Source organism: Papaver somniferum, unplaced genomic scaffold (assembly GCF_003573695.1).
Source record: "Papaver somniferum cultivar HN1 unplaced genomic scaffold, ASM357369v1 unplaced-scaffold_125, whole genome shotgun sequence".
Lineage (NCBI taxonomy): Eukaryota > Viridiplantae > Streptophyta > Magnoliopsida > Ranunculales > Papaveraceae > Papaver > Papaver somniferum.
In genome coordinates this window covers 10,003,191-10,021,227 of record NW_020621603.1, presented here as the reverse complement: position 1 = coordinate 10,021,227, position 18,037 = coordinate 10,003,191, and the positions used below count along the sequence as shown (strand labels likewise).

Sequence of the window (18,037 nt, the reverse complement as noted above, 5' to 3'; positions counted from 1 at the left end):
TGGTACTTAGGATAATTGGGGGTAGGAATTAAGGCGGATGGGAAATAGGAAAAGTAGGGATATGAAATAGGGAAAACCATAATTAAAATGTAATTTTCACTTTGGGTTGAGCAAACAATTGTATTTTTATAATTGAGTATATGAAATTTTACATAGCAAAATCCAGGGCTCGTGCTGAAATCCTATTTCTCCCTGGTTATATTAATTATATGTCTTTCCTTTTCAAACCCAACAAATATATCCTTATTCAACAATAAATAATCCCTACTTTTTTATAACCTTATCCATTTAATATTACATTACCTTAATACCCTCACCCATGTAATATTTTTCTTTATTTCAAAATGGAACAAATTTCCTCTACGACTTCACCACCACCACTAGCACCACCACCACCAGCACCACCACCACCACCAACATTCAACTACCATTCCACCACCTACCAACCGCCACCACCACCACTAGCACCACCACCACCACCAACATTCAACTACCATTCCACCACCTACCAACCGCCACCACCACCAATATTCCACCACCACTCCTTCGCCACCACCATTACACCACCAACAGTCATCCACCACCACTAGACCGTCGTCGCCACCACTACTAGTCCGTCGCCGCTGGTTCAGATATTTTTGTATCAACAACAGTAGTTGATCCATTTCAGTTGGAAGAACAATGGATGTTTATCCATTTCAGTTGGATCAACATTGGATGTTTATCCATGATGATGGATCAACAGTAAGTGGATCAACAATGGATGTTTATCCATTGCAGTTGGATAAACATTAGAAGTTTATCCATTGCAGTTGGATCAACAATGTATGTTTATCCATGCTGATGGAAAAATGCTACCATTTCATCAGCTGCAGTTTCAGATCCACGAACAAAACCATCAACCACCATTAATAATCCATAGAAGCAACCACCGTCATCATTGCTGCCGCCACCATCGGTTCAGATAATTTTGTATCAACAACAGTAATTTATCCATTTTAGTTGGATCAACAGTATAAGTTTATCCATTTTAGTTGGATCAACAATCGATGTTTATCCATGCTGATGGAAAAATGCTACCATTTCTCCAGCTACTGTTTCAGATCCACCAACAAAACCATCAACCATTAATGGATGTTTATCCATGCTTTAACTACCTCTTATTGGATCAACTGTGGTATTTTACATAGATTTATTGGATCAATTGTGATGGTTTACTCAAAAATATCACTGAAATGGATAAATTTATATTGTTTATCCTATTTTTATTTGGATAAACTGCTGTTTTTATCCCCTAAATTGGATAAACTTCTACTGTTGATCCATTTTATTTGTATCAACAGTGATTGTTTACTCAAACACATATATCACTTCCTGACTCAACCCAGATAACCACCATATTTCATTCAGCAACAGACTTCAATCTCTGTAATAGCAACTCATACCAACACCGCCACCATCAACTCAACACCAAACCCATTTTAACACCATAATATTCTTGTTTCAATCAACAACAGAATTATTTCCTCTTCTTATATGAGTTCAGCGAATCAACCTCAGATCCAATCCAACCCCATCGTTTTCTTCAAATCAACACCATCTTCTTTTAAAACTTAGGTTTTGATTCAAATCTCCATCTCGTCAGATCTGATTTTTGAAAATTAATCTTCTAAATCACGAACCAATTGACAGCGACGAAGGTGGTGATAGTTTCAGAGCTGGTGACGATGAAGATGGTGGTGGTGGGATTAGTTTGGTTTGGTTTTGTTTTCAATCACAGATCTCTCCGTCAAAATCAAATCTAATAAAATCAAATCTAATTGATTCCTGAATCTGTTGTAAAGCTGGAGATGTAGATGGTGACTAAGGAGGTGGTGGTGGTGGTAATGGTGGTGTTGGTTGTGGTGGAGACGGAAATGGTAGTGGCGGAGGCAGCGATGAAGATGTTGTGTTCGTGTTTTCTGAGAAGTATAGAAGAAGTTGAGTATATAATCCATAAAGGTTAAATACGGAAACCATGAAAATAATTGTTTTAGATAAAATTTCAATTATGCCATCAGGGACATTTATAAAGTGTGTTAGGGATATTTGTGAAGGACCATAAAAAACAAGGACAATAGTTCAATTTCCACTTTCTCCCTAATATGGGTTTGGCTGCAACTCTGAACCCAAGTGTCCGATTCTGGTTCCATATATTCATAAGGTCATATCTCGTTATATAGCCTGTTGTATCTAAAATTGCTGTTAAACGGACTTAGCTCACCAAGGAGTTTAGCAAAATAAGAGACGCCTAAACAATGCCAAAAACAAGCCTTAGAAGAGTGAAATAATGTAGTTGCGCCTAACATCAGTTAAATTATTACAAAGTTAGTTGCTGACATCTTCCAAGAGTGCAGATGATAAATCAATTAGGCTTCACCGTTTTCCAACAAGCTCTCTTGGTAAGCACGCTCCCGCCAGATTCCGTTGTTTCCACAACCTGAGCTCTTGTTTCTGCAACATGAGCTTTTGTTGCAGCAACACCACCTCCTGCATAGATCCATGACCGAAAACTTCTTTGTAGAGAATATCTGCTATTTCTTCATCTTCTTCAATTTCATGTATTCTTAGCTCCTGGTCTATTCCCGAGTTGGCTACATGCCAAACAGCCTTAGCTCTTGACTTTTCAATAGGAAACAAATACAAATCTATATAACCTTCACTGGCAAACTCTAAAGCATCATAAAAAATTTCATCAATTAATGGTAAGATCTTATATGCGTTCTTCCATTCCTCAACTTCTTTTAATATACTTGCTGAACACTCAACACAGTAGTGCTTTTTCTTTCTGGGATTCATGGGATTATCTCTTGGTGGACAGTCACAATCATACTTGTGGTTCCAAGTCCGCATAACATAGCTATAAACAGATTTCATATTTCATGGCGAGCTTCAAACCCAGAGACACTCCTTGCAACTCGTGATAAAAAGGAGAAACATAATCATCAAGAACCCCCTTAGATATAACAATCATTGGGTTCCTCATTCTGTCACGTACAATAGCCCCGTATCCCATATACCAACCACAAACTTCAATTCTGAATTTTTGTGGCTTGCATGTTTTAATGCAAGCTTTATAAGAACGTGTTGGAATAAGATAGTCCTCTAATCTACCATGCTTACTCAATTTGGGAACCGTAATCCAATATAGAAGAGCCCCCCTTGGCTTCTCAGCCACCAGACCCTCCCATGTTGGCTGATTAAAAGAGTGATCTTTTTTCTCAATTATCGTTGCAGATTCTTTTTGTTCTGGATGAGTTTGGCATTGATCTTTACTCGTTTTACTTGCAGACTCTTGTTTTTATGTTTACGTTTATGAGGCTTTCGTTGCTGCTGCTGCTGCTGCTTTTGCTCTGGATGAACTTGGCCCTTATATGTACTCATGGTAGTTAAGCAAACGATCAGCTTTTTAAGAATTCTTACGCCAATCAATAATAACTAGCTCTTACGCCTTCTCTACAAAGATTAATCTTAGAAGCCTTCTTTCCTAAAAAGAAAACCAAAGATTGATCTGGTGATTCAACCGCCTTAACGCCGGAAAGAAAACGAAAAAAGATCGATCTAAACCCAGAGCATCTAGCAACAACACGCCGGTCGCCGGAAACAAGCGGGAAAAAAAATCGATCTAAAGCACGTCTAAACCAAGAGTACTGCACGCATAGGCGCACAATAAGAACGCGCACAAGTTTGATAATCCTAATATGCCACGCACCAGTGACCAGTAGGACTGTATTGTCAATCCTCGAAAACACGTATATGGAATGACCGGAAGTATTTATATTTTATAACTTGCCTCGTATGATTTCCTACTATAAACTCGGCAATAATTTTAAATTTCAAGGTAAAAATTAAAAAGAAAAAATTAATTATAATTGGTAAACATTTTAAAATCGTGGGTTGATTAGTTAGAAAACGTGGGTACCACACGTGATGTACAAGAAGTTTTGATTATAACGGTCTAATACCACTCGCCAGTAATCACGCACGTTTTAGGGTTTTTTTTTTTTGAAAAAAACAAAGAAGGAATTCTCTCTATTTATAGAAGATTCGTAAAGGGAAACTGCTACAGCAAACCATGAAGACAAAGAAATCAGAACTTCTGAAAAAATCTTCTACTGTGATGACAAAAAAGGCACCGCTTCTTCCGAAAAAACCTTCTACTGGGAAGACAAAAAAATCACTTCCGGAAAAATCTTCTACTATGATCTTAGATGATACCTCTTCCATCAAAATGGAGAAGAGGTATCATTTAAGATCGAGTAATCACATCACCAACCTTCCGGCAGTTATGATGTATAACATTTTCGAGCGTTTAGAAGATGATTTGATGTGTAGGTGCAAATCAGTGTGTAAGCTCTGGAAGACTCATCTTGAGTCTTCGGATTTTGATTACGCTCCTAGTCCTCCCCGGCAGACAGCGAGAATGTCAACCTGGGGGGCATGGAGAAACTCACGGTTTAAATGGTTTTAATGAAGTTGTTCAATGATCTATTTGGCTATTTGGTTTTTGTTGTTTGTTTAATGAAGTTGTTTTCTTTGGCTTTTTTCCGCCAATAGCAATATCAATCAATGTAAAATTGCATTTTTACTGATAATTAAATGTAATTTTTCATTTTTGATTCATCAACAATACAAATCTAGTTTTAATTATCTTTGTCAGTTCCTTTTTATAATTTATTTTAATCTCTGTTGCATGTTATGGAATCTTTATCTCAAAGTCTTTCACAGTTGCACTCCCGTGTGGCCGTTCCAAAACCTGTTTCGTCTTGTGTTTGATTGTAATTTGTAACGATATGACTGTGTTCCAGATAGTGGTAAAGTTTATACTTGTGGAATTGGTTCATTTGGACAACTAGGGAATGGAGATTGGTTCATTTGGACAACTAGGGAATGGAGATTATGAGTCTTATCACTTGCCTATTCATGTTTCGTATCTCAGTTCCAAAACAGATTACATGCGGGGTGCGCCATTCGTTGCTGAAAGGTAAATCGAACCAACTGGAAGGTAATTGCATATTATGTGTGATTTTCTTGTTTTTGAACCATTAGGAATGTATTGTGATTCATTGTCATACTACTACGAAGTTCCCTGTTATTTCTGGTTCTCGAGTCTTCCTTTTAAGAAACAGCGAACCAGTTGTACCGAATTGGTTTTTTGTTACACCGTACAACCACACTGTTCCGATGTTTATTTTAAGCTCGTGCACGTAGTTAAGATGATGATTTTTCTGCTTAATCAGCTGTTAGGCATGTCTACACTTCGGGTAGAGGATTCAGTGGCCAATCTGATGCTTACCATCCGCAGATGTTATCATCACCCTTAAAGTTCACCAAAGTCGCTCTTGGATGGAAGCATGCATTGTTGCTTACAACCTAGGTATAATTTCTCTTGACTTAAGTTGCTTTCAAACTCAAGTTAGTACTGGTTATTCATATGATAGATGTGCTTGTGGATCAGTTGATAAAAAACATGTATGCCATCTCAAACATATGCCAAGGAAGTATTTATGCTTGGTGGGAAATACCATGCATTAATGCTCAGTGATCCTGTGAAAATGAGCATTGAGCCCCTATTCACTAGATTTCAGGTCAAAGCTCAGATAGTGCATTCTCATACTTCCCGATTAACTGATGTTGTGTTGCCTTCTGTTTTTCTTCCAGTCGTTGACTAGTAATCAACTTTTGAGTAGTACGCTAGCAGACATTATCTAGAGTCCAAAAGAATTAGTGTCAGTGTAGTTAAATAACACACTAGAATGGAAGCTATTTACTAGACTAAAACTCGGTAGGTTTAATTAGGAGGGAGTTTATAATGTTTCATTTTCTTAAGCTGAAATGCTTACCCTGACCATGGGCAACTATCTAATAATACAGTCAGTTTCATGGTTCTGTGGTAACACATGTGGGTTTTATTAGTCAAATAACCTCAAATTGATCAGGTTTCCATTAATGACCGAATTTGTTAACCTGTTATTTTCTTGATAAGATATTTGAGAGTAATTTCTGGCTTCTAAAACTGGCACTGAAAGATTGATTGCTCATGTTGTGTATGACATAATCACTATGTTCTTGAATAAAACGGGCACTGACATTAGTTCACAAGCTTGCTGTTGTGTTTGTCTACTACGGCCAACCTAAACTTAAAAGGAAAAACCAGAGTAAGAGCTGCTTAGCTCCATTCATGTACCACCAATAACTCTTCGTCGTTTTCCTTTTCCCAGCTTGGTTATATGTATACTAGTATTTAAATTGAATCTGGGTTCGTGCACCTACAGTTTTTTGGATGATTTTATTTGACGCCCTTAAGTTTTGTGGTGCTAAGTACTTGCAGATCCATGTCAAAATTTGGGGTTCCTTTCAGGTCTATGGCAGCAACAGGTGGTTTTGGACAGAAAACACAGTTAGAAAGCCTCCAACAAGATATGGATCTTCTCATAGTAATATTAGGTCGTTTTCTTTACCTGCATAAAGGAGGCTTCTTGCAGCTAAGCTAACAAACCTGAAATGGTAAGGGGTCGTCCAAGTTGCTTGAGTCCTTGCATTCTCTCTCTCAAATGAAGAATAAAGTGTGTTGCATTTGTGCCGGATCTACTAGTGCTGTATTATTAGATGAGGTCGATATACTATTCCCCGGTGAAGACTGTCACCAAGTGTTGCATAGCTTTCGCAATTTTGCACCTGTTACTACACAATATCTCTTTGTGACTGCAACTTTACCAGTTGAGATTTACAACAGAACAAACCTTGTACCACAACATAGTTTGTTTTTTTTTTCTTTTATCATGTAAGACTGGATTGAATTTCAGTGAAACGAAAGTTAAATAGAATATTTTTGTATTAGACTGCTGTATTCAAGATCAAAATTGTAAGAGGTACAACAGTTTTTGTTGGTAAAACGGTAAGTCAGCAATGACAGTTGGCCATTCTGCAACCTACTTGTCCCGGCTAGTTAAGCTACGTACATCCTACTATAGAATTGCACGTATAAGACTGACTAAGAATACTGTTCACATGGACCGTGCACTATAGGCGCACAACAAGAACCCAGAAAAGACCGGAAATATATGTTTCTAAAATTTTATCACTTACCTAATATGATTTCATAATGGAGATTATTTTTAAATATATTTGGTAAACAATTTGAAATTCAAAATCGTGGATGTACTGGAAGTTTTGAGCATAACTGCCATAATTATATTACCCACTCGCCAGTAACCCACGCACACGTTTTAGGGTTCTCTTTTCTTCCTCTACTTATAGAGAAGAAGATACGTAAAAAGAAAATCACTACCACAAACAATGAATACCACCAAGAAATCACATCAACTTCCCAAGAAACCGAAGTATCATCTTAGGTCTAGTAACCATGTTACTAGGCTTCCACCGGATATCATGTGCGAAATTTTCAAGCGCTTGGAAGACAAGTCGATGGAAAGGTGCACGTCAGTTTGTAAACTATGGAATGATTATCTTGAATCTTATGATTTTGAAGACGCTCTTTATCCTCGGCCTCGCCAAGTAAGGCGAACTGCTAGAATGTCGACCCGGGGAAGAAACCACTTCTTCAGAAAGAAAAACACTTGGTAAGAAGGGAACAAAAAAGAAAAGTTAAAAAGAAGATGTGTTATTCTTTTACTAGCATTTTCCATTGTCAAGAACATCAAATGTAATATTGCATTTCTCATATCCGACAAATGTAATTTCATTTTTGATTGAGAAGAAAAATGTAATATTGCATTTTTCCAATGTCAAGAACATCAAATGTAATATTGCATTTTATTAAAGTTTAATTGTCTTGCCTGTCATTCTTTATAATTTACTCAGTTTCTGGTTCCCGTTCCATGAGAAGAAAAAAGAAGAAAATCAAAAATCTGTGATCTATCACCATAATTTTCAGATGCACAATTCAAACTTTCCATTTTCTAGTTTGTTGTGCAAGTTCGGTGACCCGAACAGTAGAACCAAAGACCAAAACCCGTTTCCAGTAGCAAGTACCAGGTGGGGTAGGAGGACAAGTTAACTCCCGAAAATAGACCATAGTTTCTACGCCGGCCTGACTCGAACAGTAGAACCATCAGGTCAAAAAGGATAAATTTTATACCTGACAATGAACACTTGAAACTGTGATGCTGGATGGCTTTTCGTTGTACATTGAGAAACATTTCTCCTCCAAAAAGGGCAAAAGGTTCTCAACGGATTGACACATCTGTGGGATATCAGAGCAAGCACGTAAAATCTCCTCCTCCTTTCTTATGTCAGCAGAAAATCCAATTATATACTCCTGTGATGAGCAAAAGGTGAAGGAATCATCCCATAAAATTGAGAATCAGGTATACTCTATATGTGATATAGAAAGCATATAGGAAGCATATGTTACTATGTTAGTTACTACAGTGAAACGATCTCTAACGAGATCTAGGTTGTCAACCTTGAATTGTTCAGGGTCTATTGTTTGTTTCGTCAACAGAACCCCCTTGGAACTTGCCTGTCTCATCAACTCTTCTTCTCTTTCAACGGAAAATGCAAGAATATCAGTCCATTCGTCGTCAGCTACTAGCAGCTGTTTAATCCATCTCCGAAGGTCATCTGATATCTTTTTCAGTAAGAGACCGTGTAGCTCATGGAGCACCTGTTGTAAGCTCAGCCATTTAAGAAGAGTATGCAAATCAACATAAAAGAGAAAAGGAAACAGAAAGGTCACTAACAGTAACAATTGGAAAATATTGAATAGAGTCTGAGTTAGGACTGACTAATTATACCATGGATCTTTTTCTATAAGTGTAGATATTTGACAACTGTGCATTGAAGAATTCCTTCTTGGCCTCAGCATGTTCGTGTTCCAATTTAGGCAGAAGATCCTAAAAAGTAAGATGCAGCAAAATCACTTAAGCTAAACATAGAACAGCAGTCTCTAAAATGAAAATGAAGCAATTATACCTTTAGTATGCCCAAATCAACATGTATGTCGCTCCTGGTTTTATGTATATTGGGATTAGTTGTATTCAGAAGACGCACGTATTCACTAATAATGCCTTCTCCATCTAGAAATGGATACCAGTCATTCAGGAGCGCTGTCACTTGACCCCTGAAATTACCAAGAAGAATGAAGCAAATCAATACATAAAGGTGGAAACAAGAACCTGTAATGACATTTAGCCCTAAAAATACCCCCAAAACAAACCCTAGTTACAAAATATTTGGAGAACAATAAGATATTCACCTACCTTAGTTCCAAAAGTTCCTCCCGTAACTGCTCTAATCTCATTCGGTAATAATCAGCCATCGTTTCTTCTGGAAGGAAGGAACCAAGGAAAGAGATTTCAAAGACAACTCAATTCCAAACTTAACCTTCTTTAGGATTTGCAAAATTTTACACAAATCTTGGTGAAGTACATTTTGTCTTCTTCTTTAAAAGTCTTCCAATTTCACCGGTACATCCCCTAATGGGCCGAACTTACATAAATATTAGTTGCATGCACTTGTGAGAGGATGTGCCCACTGCCCAATCATATAATCACTCCCTGTGAGCTTTTGATGTTGCCTTTTAGTTCTCCTATTATGCTAAGAAAGCTCGTGAATCATGTTGTTTGTATTCATTTTTGAAACTTCAGAGTAGAAGTAATGTTTCAGCATCACAATAACGTTTTAAGTACCAAGAACCCAGAAAGTAGTGCAGGCAAATGTATATAAAGTTATAAACCTGTGATCTATCAACATAATTTTCAGATGCGCCACTTTCCCTTCTGAAAAGACTTTCCATTTTCTAGTTCAAGTTTAGTGACTCGAGCAGTAGAACCGTCAAGTCAAAAGTTACAAGGATGGATTTTTTACCTGACAATGAACACTTGTAATGTTCTTCTTGGGAACAAAAACCATGTTTAGGATTATGTAGAAGCTGTGATGCTCGAGGCTTTTTGTTGTACAGTTCGCAATTAGGAGACATCAAAATATTGAAGGGAAAAAAAATCTGAAAACAAGATTGACATTGAAAAAGCTTAACCTGACAGGATTCATTTCATGACTAATTTAGCTTCTTTTTATAGAAAGTGACAGTCTTGCACCTCCACAAATTGTAAAAAAAACAAGAGGGAAAAAAAGTATAAAATAATTATAGAAAGTGACAGTCGACCTTCCACTTCACTATCAAATCACTGCTTCATCACAAAGAAATCTTCTATTCATTGTTTTTCTGTCACTGTTTTCTTCACATTGTCTTGGTGAAGTTGTTCATTAACAAGTTTTCCATCTAGTAAATGGTTTTAGGGACTTGGCTGATGGACCGGATAAAAAGGCTTTGGAATCTGCGGATGGTGCACTTGTTTCACTTCTAGTCCCTGATCCCTCCACTGTGATCATGATAAGTTTGGTGTTCATCAAATTCATCAGATGTTGGCATTAAGGTCTTGGATGAATTTGTATCCGGGCTTCGAAGTTTAGTACCGTGAATGGTGATAGAAAAATCCTCCATGCCATCAGCATTTGAGCACCGATTTCTTTTGAGGCCACACTGCTTCTTATTACTGCTCATATAGGCATACATGCATCTTCTATTTTATTTCACAATCTTGCTCGGGTTGTCGTTCAACATGTCAATAACCTGCCACAAAAGACATCATATCATTTATGTCCCAATGCATGAGAAAACTAACATAGAATCAAGAATAAAAAGAAAAATAAATGAACAAAGACGAAGTTACAAACGGGAAAACATGCTGGTAAGACAGTTACGAAAGCATCAAATATGTTTCCAGGTTTCTCAAACAAAGTCATGCAAACCTTCAGTGTTCCCTTTGCTGCATTTAATTATGGTAATGCACCATTACCTTTTCCAGCAAACAGTCAACTTCTTTTGCTTGGCTTTCCTCAACTTCCTACAATGGATAAAAAACATAAGTTCAGTCAATAAGCACCAGTGTTTCAAGTTCAAATATGTTGTAAACATGCTGAGAAGAGTATTTACCTTAATGCTGTCATCAGGTAACAATAAACATTTATCCTCCAGAAAGGACAAAAGGTTCTCAATAGATTGACACGTCAGCGGGTTATCAGGGCAAGCACGTAATATCCCCTCCGCCTTTCTTATGTCAGCAGAAAATCCAACTAGATACACTCCTGTGGTGAGCCAAAGGTGAAGGAATCATCCGACAAAATTGAGAATCAGGTATACTCTATATGTGATGGAAGTTATGTACAGCCATATAGGAAGCATATGTTAGTTACTACCGTGAAACGATCTGGAACGAGATCTATGTTGTCAACCTTGAATTGTTCAGGGTCTATTATTTGTTTCGTCAACAGAACCCCCTTGGAATTAGCTCTTCTCATCAATTCTTCTTCCCTTTCATCCGAAAACGCAAGAATATCAGTCCATTCGTCATCAGCTGCTAACAGCTGTTTAATCCATCTCCGAAGGTCATCCGGAATCTTTTTCAGTAAGAGACCGTGAAGCTCATGGAGCACCTGTTGTAAGCTCAGCCATCTAAGAAGAGTACGCAAATCAACATAAAAGAGAGAAGGAAACAAAAAGGTCACTAACAGGCAACAGTAACAATTGGAGTGGAGTCTGAGTTAGAACTAACTATAACATGGATCTTTTTCTATAGCTGTAGATAGATAACAACTGAGCATTGAAGAATTCCTTTTTGGCCTCAGCATGTTCGTCTTTCAATTTAGGTAGAAGAGCCTAAGAGTAAGACGCAGACAAAATCACTTAAGCTAAACTTACACATCTTAAGTCAGTATCATATCGAAGTAGTCTCTAAAATGAAAATGAAGCAACTATACCCTTAGAATACCCAAATCAACATATATGTCGCTCCTGGTTTCATGTATCTTGGGATTAGTGATCTTCAGAAGACGCGCATATTTACTAATAATGCCTTCTCCATCTACAAATGGATACCAGTCATTCAAGAGAGTTGTCAATTGAGCCCTGGAATTACCCAGAACGAAGTACTGTAAATCAATACATAAAAGGAAATTTGATAAATATTAAACACAAACCCTGTAATAACATTTCACCCTAAAAATACCTCCAAAAATAAATGATAGTAAATAAGTTGTGGCAAACAAATAAAACGAACCCTAATTACAAAATGAAAACAAAGAGATTTACCTACCTTAGTTCCAAAAGTTCCTGCCGTGATCGTTTTAATGCCCGTTCGTTAAAATCACCCATCGTTTCTTCTCTCTGGAACCAAGGAAAGAGATTTAGACGATGAAGAAAAACAAACACAAAGTCTCCTTTATATGGGAGTCTAGTCTAGTCTTAGATTACGGCACTGGCACTTGGCACGGATTAAAGTTCCAGCTTTCCTCTGTCTATAAATTTTACCGGACCCCAATTTCCATTTGATGGGTAATGGGTTTGTGGGAGCCATTTGGGGGAGGTAGAGCAATCATTGTCATGTACCTTGACTAAGTTCCAACGGGAGTTTTTACTTGTCGAAGAGCCTAAGCTAATGGCAGAGAAAATACAAAAATTACAAGCACCATGCCGGTGCTTGACTATATGGGGCCGGTAACTAAGGGTGGATGATGAAAAACAGGGGTAGGACAGAGTAAGCAAAGGGTGGTTATGATATGTATGGATGTGAAAGGTTAAGCACGAACAGCCTTCTTCACCTGAATCAAGATATAGGTTGTTCGAAGGCTAATACACTCACAAGAGAAGACTGGGGCTAGTCTTGGGGAGGAAAACAAAGAGAGAAAGAAAGATCAGAGTGATTGTAAGTTTGCAAAAGAATTCTCTAAGAGTTGTGTTTAGCGGATTTGATTACTAACTTATTTATACATATGAACTCTTTCATCTCAAGTCGTTGAGACAAGAATTGCTTGCCGTGAGGGGCACTCCATTTGTAATTAAAGAAATAGCTTGAGATAAGCTGAGATGAGTTTTACTTATTCCTATATTTTCTCGACCAACGTTTTTCTTTGGTGGTGAGAAATACAGTTGGATATTTTCAACACGTGTCTTACACCGTTAGACCAAATCCTAAGTGATATCCCATTATTTGTGTGATTGGGTCAACCTTTGTGTCAATAGGTCGTAGTAGGACTGTCAATGAGTACCCAATTAACCCGAACCAGGTTTTATGGGTCCGATTCAGGGTCCTAATATAAGACCCATTATACCACCATATGGGTAGACCTAGTTAAGAACCGATAAAAATCAGCTCCTAATCGGGTATTGGATACCCGGAACAAGTATATGTCCCACATAAAACCTCGCATTTTCAATGTCATTTGCTCTCAATTTAGTCTAAAAAATTAAATTTGATATGATGAATTACGTTATTTTACATCTCAATTTTGATTACAAACCACTTCCTATGTTTATTTTTCGTTGTAGACCCTTGCATGGAGAAATTACACATACAATCATACAAGCATCCACTGATTATGTTTAGATTAAAGACAAAACATTGATTCATCTAGATTTATTGTGGATGATCATTGTCCAATAAGAAAAACAGGATATGCGTGCTTGCAAGTAGGATATAGTATGAAAGCACTATATCCTGAACTAATACTAATAATAGTTGCAGTGTCTCATCTTACACTCTAACTGTGAACTGTCTCTTTCTTACCCTGCTGTCCATTTTATCGTGTCAGTCTGTCATTGGTACATCTTCTGTGTCATTGATTAGTGTTGAGTTGTATGAGCCAGTTCTGTCTGTAATAAATACAAGAAATATCTGCAACTGTAAAAACTATATTGTGTAAGACAATTGACAGGATCAATTGCATCTGTAAAATCTTCTTCAAAGATTAATGAGAATATATTGTTCTATGGTATCATTTTAAAGTTCCGATCCATTCTTCTGATGTTCATCACCATTAATGGTGTTTCTTTAAGCTTTTCTTCTATCAAAACTTAGTTTCGTTTTCTTATTTGATCTGCAATTCTTGATGGCTAATCTTTGATCTACAATTCTTAATTTTCTTCAATGGATAATCTTCAGTACGATTCAAGAATTTCTCATGTTCCATTAAATAAAATCTCTAATATTATTCAATACAAACTCAAGGATGACAATTTTATCACCTGGACAAGCTTAATTCTTCCATTATTGAAGCGATACAAAGTATCTGGATTCTTGGATGGATCTACTCCTTGTCCTCCAAAATTTCTCACTCAAGCTGATTTAACTCAAGGAATTATAAATCGTTCGTATACTTCTTGGTGTGATGATGATAACACACTTATTTTGTGGTTGCAATCTACTATTTCAGACTTTGTTGTTCCTTATGTTGTTGGTGCTGAATCGGCTAGGGAATTATGGAATAATATTGATTCAAGATTTGCTTACACTTCAACAACACATGTTATACAAATTCGAACTAATTAAACTGCAAACACTAAAGCTTGGATCTGGTTTTATAGCTACATATTTAGGGGAATCGAGAGATCAACTACCAGCTTCTGGATCTGAAATTTATGATGAAGAACTTGTGGTGTTAGTTCTCAATGAAATTGGTCAAGATTAAAACTCGTTCAGTACTTCTATACTATTCGAAATCCTCTCGTCTCTTTTGATGAGTTACAAAATCTATTATTAAGTGAAGAAATTGTTGTTGCTGAAAGATATAGGTCTCTATTATTTGAAGCTAACAACAAAGCTTTTGCTGCTTTTCAATCTCAACAAGCTTATCTTGCAGCTCAGAGACCACTACGAGGTTATTATTTTCCCTCTTCATCTTACAGGCCTAGGTCTAGGGGATTTTACAATTTCAGTCCTTCATATAGAGGTAATTCCATTTCATATAGAAGTAATTTTCAATTACCTGCCGGAGTATCTACATAAAATACTTTCTATATACCTTTCATTCCTCCACCAGCTTCTAGTTTTGCATCAACTTCCACTACAGTGAAGAACCATGTCAGATTTGTAACAAAGCTGGACATCAAGCTTTGGCATGTAGGCATCCACTCAGTTTTATTATCAGAATGTCAATACACCACATAACTTGAGTGCAATGCTTGCAATTGCAAACATTTTGGGCGAAAATCCTTGGTATGTTGATACTGCTGCCACCAATCACATCACCGCTGATGAGTCTGAGCTACAATGTGCATCTTCTTATGATGGATATGAGGAAATTCATGCAACCAATTGTGAAGGTATGAAAATTACACACACTGGTAATTTTATTAAGCAGTCTTCAAATACTTCTTTTGCATTAAATAATGTCCTTCTAGTTCCAAAAAGTTCAGCAAATCTGCTATCTTTTCAAAGATTTACAAAATATAATAATTGCTCTATTACTTTTGATGGTTGTGGTTTTGTTTTTAAGGATCTCTCATCTGGGAGGATCACTTTACAAGGCAAACAATTTAATGAATTATATCCACTACACTTTCTCCAGTCAACTACTTCCAAGAAAAACACTACCTTAACTACTTCAAATAAATCTTATCAAGCTATTAGTCAAGTTTCAGCTGAAGTGTGGCATCTAAGACTTTCCATCGTTTCAAACTTTTCAGCATGTCTGCAAGTCCTTAAATCTTAGTTCTGTTTGCAAGAAACCAATGTTTTGTATTGAATGTCAGCTTGTGAAAAGGCGAGGGTACCCAAATATACCTCAAGCTAAAACTTTTCCTACCTATAAGTCCTTTCTCCGAAAGTGTTGTCTATGAACTGAGTCGAGACAATACAACTAATCGGTTCACACTTCGTGTGATCGTCTATGGATACGAGATCGAGACAATACAACAACGAAGTATGTTTACTTGATACAAAGGTTCGGACTTAACCAAACACAATAGGATTGCTTATCAAGTAAATAGGAATTAACGTTTGTGTGATTTACTTTAATTATAATAAAACAATTATAATGCGGAAAATAAAAGTAAATGACACAGCTAGATTTTGTTAACGAGGAAACCGTTGATCGCTGTCGTATGCGTCAAAAATAATTTCACTTTCCTAAAGTATATGATAAGAAAGAGTTCGTTTCCACAGAGAGGCAGTTGTAGTTATTATATATTCAATTTCCTAAAGTAACCAATTAGGGGGATTTCTGATTTTTATGTAAGCTATAAAAGTAAATCAAAAGCAAAGTAATTAGAGAAATAATCAATGAGTTGAGAATATTGGTCAAGGAGTTCATCTTCAATCTTAAACATGTGCTTGCATACATGATTATAATTACAATTTAATCTCTTTATCATCATAAGCCTAGAGTATCAAGAGAGCAAGATATTCCATTAATTTCCTAAGTTCATCAACACACACACTAGAGCTGCGTATGTGAATTCTACCTAAAGAATAACCTAACACCTTGCGCTAATTAAGTTCAATTCCTAGGAGCATTAACTTTTGGAAATAGGCTAATCAATGCAATTGTCATACATTGCGCATGACAATTCGGACAATGGTCAAACTCTACATATGATGACGAGAGTGTATCACTATAAACCGTAATCATATCATGCTACTTGTATTTATGGTTATCGCTCGATGATAAACCCTCAATTAGCTTTGGACAAAGATGCAAGTCTAATTAATTGGCCACTTAACCAAACAAACATCTAATCCTATCACAATACATCAATCACGTGATTATAAAAAACAGTAGAAGTTCGAACGATAATCAAGAGAGAAAACTAATGCATTAATCAAGCACAAGTTGTAGACATAGGGCTACATCCTTAACCAATAATGAATAAATTAGCTACTCATAGCTATGGAGTTCATCATAATCAATAATCAAATAAAGAAGATGAAAGCAAACCCTGACTCAGGTGACCGGCAAAGTCCATCCGGTCACAGGTCAAACGAGTCGACTTGGGTCAACTCAGTCAAAGTTACTGAGTCAGGGTGAGTCAACTGGGTTAAGTGAGTCAGCATCTGTCTGCCATGCCAAAGCCATTTTGCAAGGGCCAAAGTTTGTGTTGCACCAGGATGGTGCATCACTGCTTTACTTCCAGCCATAGTGGCTGCTCATTCTTCACAGCTGCAGCTCCATCTCTTCCAAATCATCAGTTCACAGCTCAACTACCTGTGCTTCTTCCATTCATCATTCAAATACCACACATCGTTAGACTGCGACCTTGCAAACTTCCTTGGCTTCACCACTGCAACAAAATGCCACCAGTCTCGAACCATTCTACAACAGCAACTCCATCACATAAGCTGCAACTGCATTTCTTAACAGCCACACTTCCAGGCATCTTAGCACCACCTCCACAAGTCACCAATTCAGGCAATTCATTCAAATCACTTCAGCTGCACCATACCTTTCAACTGCATTGTACTTCAGTTCAGCTGCAGCTGTTACTCACCACCAGAATCAACCATACTCCATCTGAGCTGCACAGCCACTACTTGCCCTACCAGGACCTCCACTTCATCCCTATCTTGCAACTCCTGCAAAGCCAACAGCAACAGCACATCTTAGCTCTCTAACAGCGCCTGCAATGAACTTAACAGCATCACATTCCTTTCTCCTTTCCTGGCAAGAACAACTCTTCCATTTCCTTGTAGATCAGCTCATAACATATCTACACAATCATTTTAACTCAACCTGTAATGCACATTCTTGTATCAGTTCTCAGCTTCACTTCGAACAAACCCCTTGAATCAGCATCGGTGTCCATCTCGAACTGCAGCTGCAATTCTGCATCACAGCAACAACTCCTCTGCCATCAGGCCATGTAATCTTCATCTGTCCTAGACATTCATCTAGCATTCATTCTTCACGCCTCAGGCCATTGCAGCTGCACAACCAAAACCAACAACAACAACTGCCATTTGAATTGCAACTCATCATAAATCCATGAGTACCGACAAAACTGCAACAACACTACTGCACTCTGTGATACTCAACACATTATACTTCATAACCACCATAACAGCCAACACCTGCAGCTCAGTTTCACACACACATTCACTCAACAACCCTTCAGTTCTTGGTTTCTACAATCATACCACCAGATCAATTGCTTCACAACTCCTGGCACATCTCAGATTCATCTCCAACTCACATATAGCTC

At 37.4% G+C, this 18,037-nt stretch overlaps 1 protein-coding gene across 4 annotated transcripts; it reads right to left on the bottom strand.

The window, feature by feature from the left end:
• Nucleotides 1-7,476: 7,476 nt before the first annotated feature.
• On the bottom strand, nucleotides 7,477-12,776 carry LOC113331209. 4 transcript variants are annotated; one of them, XM_026577947.1, is made up of 6 exons: nucleotides 12,159-12,776; nucleotides 8,977-9,124; nucleotides 8,799-8,897; nucleotides 8,468-8,668; nucleotides 8,141-8,320; nucleotides 7,477-7,601 (listed from the first exon to the last, which is right to left on the bottom strand). In XM_026577947.1, the coding sequence occupies exons 1-6, from the start codon at nucleotides 12,215-12,217 to the stop codon at nucleotides 7,539-7,541; spliced, it is 750 nt and encodes a 249-aa protein (XP_026433732.1). In that variant the 5' UTR covers nucleotides 12,218-12,776; the 3' UTR covers nucleotides 7,477-7,538. The 4 variants fall into 4 exon arrangements, with proteins under 4 accessions (XP_026433732.1, XP_026433731.1, XP_026433733.1 ...); XM_026577946.1 differs by lacking the exon at nucleotides 12,159-12,776 and adding an exon at nucleotides 9,264-9,405; XM_026577948.1 differs by lacking the exon at nucleotides 12,159-12,776 and adding an exon at nucleotides 9,264-9,405 and having other exon boundaries at nucleotides 7,477-7,598.
• Between the last annotated feature and the right edge of the window lie 5,261 nt (nucleotides 12,777-18,037).